This window comes from Ictidomys tridecemlineatus, chromosome 14, assembly GCF_052094955.1.
Source record: "Ictidomys tridecemlineatus isolate mIctTri1 chromosome 14, mIctTri1.hap1, whole genome shotgun sequence".
Classification (NCBI taxonomy): domain Eukaryota; kingdom Metazoa; phylum Chordata; class Mammalia; order Rodentia; family Sciuridae; genus Ictidomys; species Ictidomys tridecemlineatus.
Window position 1 is genome coordinate 18,411,026 of NC_135490.1, and position 12,543 is coordinate 18,423,568.

The window sequence follows — 12,543 nt, forward strand, 5'->3', positions numbered from 1 at the left end:
TGTATTTGTTTTCCCAGGGGGGTGTTTATAGACGATGTTCTTACAGGCACTGCCAAATGACATTCTCATTTTCCCCCTCTGCGAGAATGTGCATAAATACAATTAAAGACAGTAGCTGCAAATTGGTAGAAAGCATTTCTATTCTTTTAAATCTTTAATCAAAGTGCACGATGTTGATGTTCTGGTTTCTAGCCAGGCCTTGCTAGAAATGAAATCCCCACCCTTGGGTTTGTATTTCGATTATTGATACAGTGATGCTTCAGGAAGAGAAGGCAAGTGGCTCCTAACACTTCCTTTCTGTTCTTTTTCTTCCTGGAATACTCTCTAATTCTCTAATGCATCAAGATGGAAACCCCGTTCTGCTTGGAATAGATGTTTCTTTAAAAGGTTCCACTAACAATCCAAGAATTATATTCCACGTGCAGTGTCACGGGTCACGGTTTTCTCAATGACAGCAACGTCCGGGAGCCCAGACCTACGCTGTCGTGTCACCTGGGTTGCCCCAGGCTCCATTCGGCTTTGGCCGAGGTTTGGAGCCCACAGACAGAGCCCGCTGCCCTCCCCGACGCGCGCCGGCTGCAGCTCTCTCGGCCGGCCCCCCCGACTGCAGTGGTTTCTCCTGCAGCTCCCCTGGGTTCGGCGGCCAGTAGTGCAGCCCGCAGAGCCGCCGCGTCGCCCCTCTCCTCTGGGCGGCCCCAGCGCGCGGTGACACTCATTCAGCGCAGAAGGTGAGGCGACACGAGGCGGGTGCGGAACTTGTCGCCGCTCGCGCAGCGCCTGCCAGCTAAACCCGGAGCCGGGCAGACAAAAGAGGCCGCCAGGGCAGGAAGGCACGGCCGGCGGCGGAGCGCGGCGATGGTCGGGCGACGAGGCAGGGCGCTGCTGGCGCTGAGCGTGGCACTGGCCGCCTGCGGGTGGCTGCTGGGTGCCGAAGCCCAGGAGCCCGGGGCGCCCGCGGCGGGCATGAGGCGGCGCCGGAGGCTGCAGCAGGAAGACGGCATCTCCTTCGAGTACCACCGCTACCCCGAGCTGCGCGAGGCGCTGGTGTCCGTGTGGCTGCAGTGCACCGCCATCAGCAGGATCTACACGGTGGGGCGCAGCTTCGAGGGTCGGGAGCTCCTGGTCATCGAGCTGTCCGACAACCCTGGGGTCCACGAGCCTGGTAAGGGCGATGCCCCCTGCCAGCGCTGGAGGCGTCCCGGAGGGCGGCAGAGGGTGGGACTGGTGGCGGTGGGGGACGGAGGGAAAGGTGGGCCCAGGGGTGCCTCCTGGTAAGGGGTGCTACCTAGCGTAGGTAGGAAGCAGAAGGCGGCTGGAAATGGGGAAGAATCGGACCTAGACTGCTGCGGATGGCCGGGAGCCTAATCTCTGTCCCCCTCGCCCATCCCCCCAGCCCCAAGCCACCAGCACAGCCCTGACGGCCACTGTTGGGTGAGCCCCAGCGAGAGAGAGAGGCTGGAGAGGGTGGGGGACAAGAGTACCGAGCCAGCAAATCCCCGTGCGCGCCAACCCGGCGGCCACTCTTACAGCTGTATCAAGCACCCCAAGGACTGATTGCGAGTCCTCAGGAAGGCGGCTGCCTGTCCTTACAGACAGGAGTGGAAAGACAGGGCGCAGAGGGCGGGGTTTTAGAGAAAACCGGGAAAAGTCATTTATCATTTGTTGCCGAATTTCCAGAGCATCAGTTTATTGGGTGCTGTGGGCTCGGCGTCTCCATCTCTACCTGTACGCGCCGTGTTCGGCACACTCACTGCTTTGGATGCTCAGGAATTTTAAGGATATTGCCAATCTGGGGCCGTGGTTGTTCAGACACGCAGCTCTTCCTAGTAGGGTGGAAAAGTGGTCTCTGACAAGCTTTCAGATTTTGAAACTGCACATGACTTAAGGAAAAAGGAATAGTCCATTTTTCTCTGCTTTAACCACGTTGGAATGAATAGTTTGTGACTGGATTTTATTCCAAATGTTGTTCCCAGATACTGATCGTATGCACCTTCCTTGAGAGTAGGTTAAAGCATATCTTAATTTATGTTAAATGCCGTTCATTTAGTATTAGTGAAGAGGTATTTAAAATGTGTTGGAGCTTTAAAAATTTTTTTTTCTGCTTTTTTGGAAATGACGTAGGCCTGATCTTCCTTCTGAGAATAAAGGTAATCTGAACCAATGATATCAGCACTCAATGCTTTATTATTTTTTAATGACAAAGAAAGCAAGAAAAATAGGCTAACCATTCTTAAGGCAGTGCCAGAATAGTTTTATAATGATATATGAGAACCAAACTAAGGGATTGAAATTTGTGACCAATAGAAACATTTTGATTTTGTGTAGCATATGGCTTCATCAAAAATAAATCTTTAGAAAATACTTCTTACCTTCAAATAATGTAAACAAAAATATTTCTTACCTTCAAATAATTCCTGAATAAATTTGCTCTCAAAATCCTGAAATGAGGCCCCAGAAAACATTAAATACAATGTACTCTGGCAGAATTCAGCATGTAGAATTGGAAATTTGGAAAATTAGTTTGATACTGCTATCTGAACACAAAGAAAAAAATTAATGTCATGACTCACTTTCACCTAAGTCAAATAACCAAAGCCAAGACATCCCAGACAACTAAAGCTAATCTAAATATTTTTGATTCTCCTGCTTCCTACTTACTTAATTAGAACCCTTTGTTATTTTACTTTTTTTGTAAATTGCTTCTTAGAGTTTGATACATTATTATTTCAAAGAGATTATGTGAAAGTTAATGTTTATCTTGTCTTGTTTCAAAATTAGAAATAAAATTTATAAGTGATAATGCTGTAAGGAGATAATATGCTTTTGAAAATGAATATAATGATTCTTTTGCTTGAATATCTGGAATGAATAGATAGTCCAGCAAGATTTGCAGATCTTTCTTGTAGATTGCAAGCTCTGTGAGGTAGGGTCTGTCTCCAGCACCCAGTTAGGGTATGGCACACAGTGGGACTGAATATACATTAGAAATAATACACATTATGGAAAAATACTCAACATTATCATAGAAAAATGATCATTGATGTATATCTACAAAGAACAAATAAAAAAGAAAAATGACCAGTCAATATCTGGGCAACATAGTATTTAAAAAAAGTTTTATTTCTCATTTCATTTACAAAGATACTAAAAATGTTGTATAATATGTGCTTTACAATTCTTTATTAAATGCAGGAAACTTAATTTTAAGTTCAGGTATTACTTTACTAATAGAATACAAAATGTCCATTGCATTTTTAAAAATAAAAAACTTATGAACTAACACTAAAACACTACAGGATGATTTTCCCCTCTGCTCCCCCTTTATGAGGGTAAGTAAGCTAGATATCTGTAGGCTACTAGTAAATGTAGAGATCTGATTGGTATAAAACTTTGATAATTCTTTTGTGAATTAACTTTTTAGGAAGTTTTGAATAAAGAAAACATCCATCCTTCTTTAATGGCCTTCAAATTCCTTTTAGATTGATCTAGTTTAAGAAATAAAAAAGAAATATCCATATCTAGTCTAAGATAGGGGATACAAAAACAGTGTTTTTGTTTTGTGTTTTGGTACTGGGGATTGAACTCAGTGATGCTTTATCATGGAGCCACATCCCCAGTTCTTTTTATTTCTTATTTTGAGATAGGCTCTCACTAAATTAATTGAAGTTCAGGTATTACTTTACTAATAGAATACAACATGTCTATACAAAATGCTTTGATCTTTGGATCCTCCTGCTTCAGTCTCCCAAATCACTGGGATTATAAGCACGTGCCACCATGCTCAACACATTTTTTTTTTTTTTATTTTTTTTTATTTAAAAAAAAGCACAATGTGTACTCAAGGTGAGTCAAGTTCCATGGATTGTCTAGAAGATAGTGCTTGACCTTGTGAGAATGGAGAATTGGAGGTTTGACAACATAAAAGGTGTGTAGGGTGTAAGAACAGCTGAGAGAAGACTGGAGAAAGCAGTTTAGGGACACTAGGCTGGAGGACTGGGTTTTTGAAGAGTGTATGAACAGAAGGCCAGAAGGGTGCAGATTACTGAAATTTCTAAACCCCAGTGTTGCTCAGATAGCTCTGGAAAGACAGCAACTGCCTCAACTACTTTTCCCTTATAGATGCCCCCCCCCTTTGGTTTGTTCAAAATAACATTTTTGATTCAGTTTTAGGAAATAGTGTTTAACTTCATTTCGTTTACTTGACTAAAACTCTGATGAAGTTGTGTTATACTTTATTTTCTAGCAAGAGAGAAGTGTGGAGTTTGTTAGTTTTCTTAATCTAAATTCTTTTTCGGAATTCATAAAAAAAAAGTAGTGAGCTGGAAATGTGGCTCAGTGGTGGAGCACTTGCCTAGAATGGCAAGAAAAAAAAATAAAGAAAAGAAGAAGGAGGAGAAGGACAAGAACCTAGCTATTTTCTAAGGATTTAGGTAGAATAGTAGAAGAACTCTAACAAAACAAAACAAAACAACATAAACTTGAAGTGCCTCTCCCTGCAATCAAACCTGCAAGAGGTTCACTTGGTGAGATTAGCAATTTGTGGCCAGATGTTTGTTAAAACCACCAGTTATCTTCCTTAGTTGAAAGAAATGATCTCTTTGTTTGGTATACGCTGTGCGGTGAACTTGAACTTATCTTCTGAAAATGATTCTCTCAGATATTCAACATTTGAAGTCATCAAAAGGGAAAGAAAATTCCCTTTTTAATGCACGAGGGAGGAATATCTATACCTATTGTCTCAACACCATAGGAGTCAGCTTGATGTTTGTCTGAAATACTCATAAAAGAAACATCTATCAATTTATGTCTAAGTAATGAAATCTGTATTTCCAGAACTTTCCTATCAGAGTTAAATACAAGTTAAGACTCCTTTGTTTAAAACATTGATTCTTTCACATGTAGTTCAAGATTGCTTCTTGGAAGTAAATCTGATTTATAGCTGAAATGCTATCTTAAACACATTCTTTAGAGCATGGATTTTCCTTTCTCAGAGATTGGAATGATTATTTTGGACCCATTCCCCCAACAAATCTGTTGAAATTTAAAGCGTGTGAATGCCAGTATGTATTTGCCAAATATTGTGATGGAACATTTAATGCTGGAAAAATTTCTATACAACTTGAAAAAAAGAAATGGAAATTTTAATTATTTGTGTGGCCTCTTTTCCTAACAGATTAGGATGTATTCATGTGAAATATTATAACTAAGTAACATTTTACAGTATGTGAAGATAGATATTAGATTCTGAAGGAGAATCTCGATCAAACCGCACATGGTCAAGAGTTATTTTTAGACCCGAATGAGTCACCACAGTGTTGCCAGAAGTGAGGTTCTTGATTGACTTGTGATTGGCTAATGGAAGAGAGGAGAAACTAGATTGGTCCCTATCTTTATATCCTGGGCTCAGACAAAAGAAGAGACTTTCTATGAAACTGGTTTGAGAGGTGGTCCGTGAATCATTTGCCATCTTGGTTTACCATAAGGGGTGAAAACCCCACCTTTAGGAAAAGGCATTATTAAGAAATACAAAAGAGCCCTGTAAGGGGTGACATATTAACCCAGCTTTTCTGGAGTGTATTCAATAGAACATTAGTTTAGCATGATTTGGTAAGTATTAGGTAAACAAAGAAATACGTTTATATTTTACAAAATTCATTATAGTCCTTAATATGCTAACAGACATGGGGCTGGAGTTGTGGCTCAGTGGTAGGCTCTTGCCTAGCATGTGTGAGGCGCTGGGTTCGATCCTCAGCACCACATATAAATAAATAAGTAAATAAAATAAAGATCTGTCAACAATTAATAAAAATATTAAAAAATATGCTAACAGATATTTCCAAATTTCCATGTTAGATGGATATAATGCAGTGCTTTCCAATTTTCTTTGACAATAAAATCTTTTCTTTCTTTTTTAAAGGAGCTTATCATGAAACTAATATCATCCTACCTTGAGATACAGGATTAACCCATTGTTATTGATCATCATGTTATTAAGGATTCATTTGGCAATTCTCTAGCAGGCTCTTCAGGAGGACAAAGAATGTCTTTTCTTCTTCCTCCTCCTTCTCCTCCTCCTTCTCCTCCTCTTCCTCCACCTAAAAACAGCTAGAATATGATTTATGTACAGTAGACACTAAGATATATTCATTTAATTCAGAGCATGATTTTGAGGCTATGGGGCAAGGACAAACAATTTGATTGACAGGATTAAAGTTAGACCAATGCATTCCAATTCTATTCTTGTTAAGTGGCTTCCTGATTTTAAATCCTGTTTACCATTTCCCCCCATCTATAAAACTTTACCTCACAGGATTGCTGTGAGGCCCAAGTAATACAGGATATAGAAAAGAATCTAATGAAGTTGCTTGCATCTAATTATTAGTAAGATGGGCTAATTTGTAACGACTTTTCTTCACTTCAGTTGCTTTGCAAAATGTGTTCCATGGGCTTTTATTTAGACTAGGAGCTGTTGCCGATGTCATCCTAAGACATCTGCTCACCTCTTAGGATGGTGTTGCACAGACCTGGTTGACAACTCTAAAAGTGTTCTTCCCTGCTAATACTATTTTCTTGCACACAAATGTTTGTCTTTTACCAATTTTTAAAATGTGGGACATTCCTTCTCTTCTCCCTCTTTGACATTCTATTTTGCTTCATAGGAACCAAATGTTCATCATTATCTGAGAATGTCTTTCTGGTTGTTACTTTAGGTAGTTAAATAGATCTCGGATGATTTGAGCATTTTTATTGGCAATCTAACTCTTAACTTATTTTCCTAAAAAATTTTACAATGAAAGTGCTTAGATACCGGTTAACTGGGGTTTTTCCTTTGTAGTTTTTTTTTTTTTTTGGTTGTTGTTCTTTGGAGCACCATATGGTAAAGGTATACAGTATAGATTTTGATGTCAGGGGCCATAAGTTTAAATCCTGGTTCATATTTTCAACTGAGAGCTCTTGGGAAAGTCGATTTCTCTCATAAGTCCTAAGTGTATCATCTATGGAAAGAATATGATGTGGTAATTAAGTGAGGTGTTAAATATGAAGTTTTTAATTCAGTGTGTGGTGGCAGTTATTGTTACCTCTATCTGGCCCTTTCCACTCTTGGTGTGTGTGTTCCTTCAATAGATTATAAGTTTGTGCTAAAGGATTGCATTTTGTTTCTGTATCACAAATGTGATACTATGCTTAGGACATAGTTGTCATTCAGTGAATATTTATTGAATAAATGCAATTTCTCAAACAGATAAAAATGCATATGATAAAACAGAGCCATGATGAAGGTCGATGTTGACATTATTCGTGTTAGCCTGCCAGAAGTGTGATAACAAAAAAGGAGATAAGTGCTATTTTCCCCATGTGTATGCTCATACCTAATTGTGTTCAATCTAGGTTTGCATAAAAGAGAAATGCACCAACTACTGTCTTCTCAAGTTTCAGGGATGCACTTGCTTTGTTTGTTATCTGTAATAGCTTCACCAGCAGGAGACACTACCTCTTGGCTTCCTCATTCTTCACACATTTTAGACAGTTAAGCTCTTTTTTAAATGTTAAATCCAAGTTTTAAAGATAATCAATCGAAATTTATTTAGTGAAATTCAATCTTTAAAGAATCTTCCTGAGGCTGGGTTGGTGGCACCCACCCAGCCAGACTCAGAGGCTGATGCAGGAGCAGGGCTAGTTCAAAGCCAGCCTCAGCAATTTAGCAAGACCTGCAGCAACTTAAGGAGATTGTCTCACAATAAAAGATAAAAAAGAACTAGGGATGTTTCTTAGGGGTAAGATGCACTGAGTTTGATCCCTAGTACTGGAAAAAAAAAATCTGAGTTGTTAGTGTTGCATGCTAAAATTGTGTGCCTGTTTTCTTTTTAAACAAATGTTTTAGTTGTTGATGGACCTTTATTTTATTCATTTATCTGTATGTGGTGCTGAGAATCAAACCCAGTGCATCACACTTGTGAGGCAAGTGCTCAACCACTGATCCACAACCCCAGCCCGTGTGTGCTTGTTTTGAAAATCGAAGTCATGTGTCTCCAGGTCTTAAATTTCCTTTTCCTCATGAAATGGTATTCAAATTGGTATTCAAACCAATGGACTAAACAACCCTAAATACACAACATGTTTAAATGTGCTCCTTCCTTCTCTTCCCATTAATTATAGGAATTGCCTTGGGTTCATTGCTCTGCAAATGTTTCTTTTAAAATTCATGATATGGTGTTTTGCAAGCTCTTTCTAATAACAGTCAGCTCTTTCTAATAAAACGTGGGCAAAGAGGACAGCTCATTTATGTTTCCAGTGCATTTTATTATTTCAAATGAGCTACCTATGGCCAAATAAGTAATCTTTGCAGGATAAGGTGGCATATGTAGAGTATCACTGACCAACTCTTAAACAAAAATAAACTTGTTAATTGTGATAATACACCCTGGAACAATTTTCCACTGCTAGTCAATATTTTGCTTTTTACAGAAACCTGTTTAACTATAAAACACTATAAAGCATCATAGTTCTGTAACAATAATAAAAAACCACCAGGCATGGTGGTGCATACTTGTATATCCATCGGCTTTGGAGGCTGAGGTAGGAGGATTGCAAGTTCAAAGCAACCTCAGCAACTTAGTGAAATTCTGTCTATAAATAAAATAGAAAAAGGGCTAGGGATGTTGCTCAGTGGTTAAGTGTCCCTGGGTTTAATCACTATATCAAACAAATAAATAAATAAATAAAATAAATAAGACCCTTCATCTTAAGACATTCCAAACAAGACTGGTTATTTTAAAAAATGGATGTAGATCATTTATTTTTTTAAATGAGCCTAAAGAAAACTTTTAACTTAAATTCAGGTTGCTAAAATTCCCTTGCTGAGGTTATGCATGTCAAGGTAATTGGGAGAAATGATTACTTCATTTATTTGCTCACCGCAGGCAGCTCCTCATGTGTTCTGATCCTGAAGTGAGGCTTTTTAGTTGGACCTAACCTAGTTTCTTTCCCTATATCATCTAAATATTTAAATCCAGAAAATCTTTTCTTGGCTATGCAGCTGTTATTCACTGTGGTTGTATAATTTTTTTCCCCCAGGAACTATATCTAGAGCTAAGTTCAACAACTTTCTTAAATCATAACCCTTGACCATGAAAAATTTCAATAATGAAATGATAAATTTGGGGTTGTTATCCAACCAGTATTTTAATAACCCTTTTCTGTTTCTTTTATCTAGCCAAGGAGTAATTTCTAAGACAACCTTTTATAGTAACCATTGTAAAATATTGCTATGTGGCATTCCACATTGAAATCAGCTTTCAGGGGTAAAAAGAAAATGTTGGCCTTTGTTAATATGAGTAATACTTTTGAATTAATTTAGGGAATATTTAATGAATACACATTATATGTATGCCCTTCTTCCTTCCTTCCTTCCTTCCTTCCTTCCTTCCTTCCTTCCTTCCTTCCTTCCTTCCTTCCTTCCTTCCTTCTTTCCTCTCTCTCTCTCTCTCTCTCTCTCCCTCTCTCTCTCCCTCCCTCTCTCCCTCCCCCCCTTTCTTTCTTTCTTCCTGGAGATTGGACCCAGGAGTGCTCTACCACTGAGCTACATCCCAGCCCTTTTTATTTTTAATTTTGAGACAGGGTATTGCTAAATTGCCGAGGTTGGCCTCAGGCTAGCAGCCCTCCTGAAACAGCCTCCTGAATCCCTGGAAATACAAGGCCCATACCATGATGCCCGGTTGCCATTTTAGTTGATCTGTCAGTCACCGTTGGAGGCAATGCCTTCACATATCTTGGGATGTGTTATTTCACTTCTTGCTTTGGATTCACTCTTCTATAGTGGGTGCAATTAGTTTGAATACTGTATAACCAGTGGGTGCATGTCTTGATTCTGCAAAATGTCTGCTGCATATAGATGCAAGGGTGAAATGTTTTCCCCTTCCTTTCTTGATGTAGCAAATATGATGACAGCATGTATGGAGGAAACTACTGAAAATGTAGACATTTGCCAAAGAAAAAAAAATTTGTCCTTTTTGTGTTTTAGGGGCAGTGTTGGACATCTGATTTTAAAATACAACAGTGCTATTGAAATTGTTTTCATTGTCTCAAATTGTGACATTGCTCAGCACAAATTTTCCTTTTTTAAGTTTACTAGTAAAGGAAATCGGTTTTATTCATTGTGGGAACTGAGTAAATGTTAAGCCAGATTCTCAGTAAAATCAGCATCATTAGAATTAATTTTGCATACTTTCAAAAACTATATTAACCTGGCAAATCAACAGGACCTTTAGAAAGCTTGTACAAAGACAAATCAGCTTGCTAAATGCATATTCTCAAGACTTATATTCACTTTTCCAAAAATACTGAAACAATAAAAATATAATAGATAGTTCTCATGTGAATACCAGTTAGACATATGAAGGATAAAACGTGTAGCTATATATACTGAAATACTATATACACATATAGATTTTTTTAATAAGAGAGGGAGAGGAGAGAAGAGAGAGAGAGAGAGAGAGAGAGAGAGAGAGAGAGAGAGAGAGAATTTTTTAATATTTATTTTTCAGTTTTCGGTGGACACAAAATCTTTATTTATTTTTTTTTATTTTTCTGTGGTGCTGAGGATGGAACCCAGCACCCCGCGCATGCCAGGCGAGCTCACTACCGCTTGAGCCTCATCCCCAGCTCATTATTTCTAAAAAGTTCTTTCTCAAAGTGCTTTTCTTTCAGGAAGTTTTTCTTTTCTTTCTTTCTTTCTTTTTTTTTTTTTTTTTTTTGTCTATTATTGTCTTCTCCAAATTTGGTCAGATATTCTACCAGGATTTTAAGTAGTTGGGCTTGAATTGCCTTTGTTTTTGTGAAGATGCTTACTGGGTACCCTCTAGAGTAGGTATGGAGAGTGTAGTGAATATTAAAGTGGTTCCATGTTTTTTTTTTTTTTCCTCTTCCCTCCCTGTAGCTTTCCTACTCTTTTGTGGTTATTAAGATAATGAAGGAAGAATGGCTCTGCGTGTTAATTGGCAGGCTTTTGTCTAAAGAACTTGAGTTATAAGCACATGGGATGTGTTCAACACATTTACTGCCAACCTTTTATCCATAGCTGTTCATCTCTAGAAGCATCCTCCAGTTTGGTCCTGTATTAATGGTAGCTCTGTATCTGTCATGTGTAAGGAATTTTATATATAAATAAATAAATTATATATATATATATATATTTACTTATTTATAAGAACTTGATGCATGTAGAACTTTTCTTTTGTGGAAGTGCTTAAAAAACAACAACAACAAACAAACAGGGACTGAGGATGTAGCTCAGTGGATGGGCACTTGCCTAGCACATGCAAGGCCCAATGTCCAATTACCAGCACTGCAACAAACGAACCAGCAAAAGTCAAACACATAAATTTTTTTCTTTTGAAAAGATGATCTTGTCAGGATGATCTTAATTTCCTCCGTACAAACATGCACATGAATTTTTGTTATTTAGTAGGCGTACTAAGGATAGTTATACTCTGAGAGAGGTTACTCAAGGAGCTTGTTTTTTTTTTTTTTTTTTTTTTTTTTTTTAAGGGGGTTATTTTCAAGAGGTTCTATGGAGCTCCAGAAGAAACAAGTCTTAATATAGGCACATCTTGGTATCAGACAGGGACAGGCTATCCGTACCTAAAAGAGCCTCATTTCTTCTAGTTGATGTCCTTAACACTTTCATATTCATTTCTGACAAAATCATAATTGTAAAACGAGGCTTCAAAAACATGGCTGTAAATTCATTTACAGTTCATGATTTGAATATTGCTTTCTGTAGTTTTCCTTCTCTCTGGAGGACCATCCTTCTTGCTAATTTCTTAGCCAAACATACTAAAACTTCTGCAAGATTGTGGAACTTATAATCATTTATGGATTAAATTTTCTAAAAACACCTGGCAAATAAACTTTCTTCAAATGTCATTAAAGGAATACATGAGCAAGTCAAAACATCTAGAGAGAATCAGACTTAAAATTAAATTCAGGACATATTTTTTTGTAACATTGGTGATTCATTTTCCAAGTTGCCAAATGATAAAGTGATGTATCTTCCTGTTTCTTTCTTTTTTTATTTTAACTTTTAAATTGTCCATAGACCTTGATTTTATTTATTTATATGTTGTGTTGAGAATCGAACCCAAAGCCTCTCAAACATGCTAGGCAAGGGCTCTACCACTGAGCTACAATCCCAGCCCCTCCTCCCATTTCTTAAGAGGAGAAGTCCTAACCTGTCTGCCCTCTCCTGGAACCTAGATACTGACTACACATTTTGCTGTGTGTTATCCAGTGTATCTGCTGAGTCTGTAGTAAGCTCTCCATGAACTGATGAATGAATAAAGAGGCACTTCAGAATGAATGACGCACTTGTTGGATATACAGATACTCTGCCATATCTTTAACTGAGGGTGAGCAAGCATACCTCTTCTTGCACCTGCAGGCCAAATAGTATATCAGTGAACAGTCCTGTTCTCCTTTCCTGGGAGCTGGAAGAGAAGTGGGTCATCTCTGCCACAGTGCCTGACTCTCATATCCCAACAGGGT

At 38.7% G+C, this 12,543-nt stretch overlaps 1 protein-coding gene across 1 annotated transcript in view; it reads left to right on the top strand.

Moving 5' to 3' along the window:
- Window positions 1-602: 602 nt before the first annotated feature.
- The window catches only part of Cpe (carboxypeptidase E), a 110,212-nt gene continuing 98,271 nt past the window's right edge, over window positions 603-12,543 (top strand). The window contains exon 1 of the mRNA XM_005329264.4: window positions 603-1,162. Within this exon, the coding sequence (XP_005329321.1) occupies window positions 856-1,162 (307 nt within the window). The 5' untranslated portion in view covers window positions 603-855. The remainder of the gene's footprint in view (window positions 1,163-12,543) is intronic.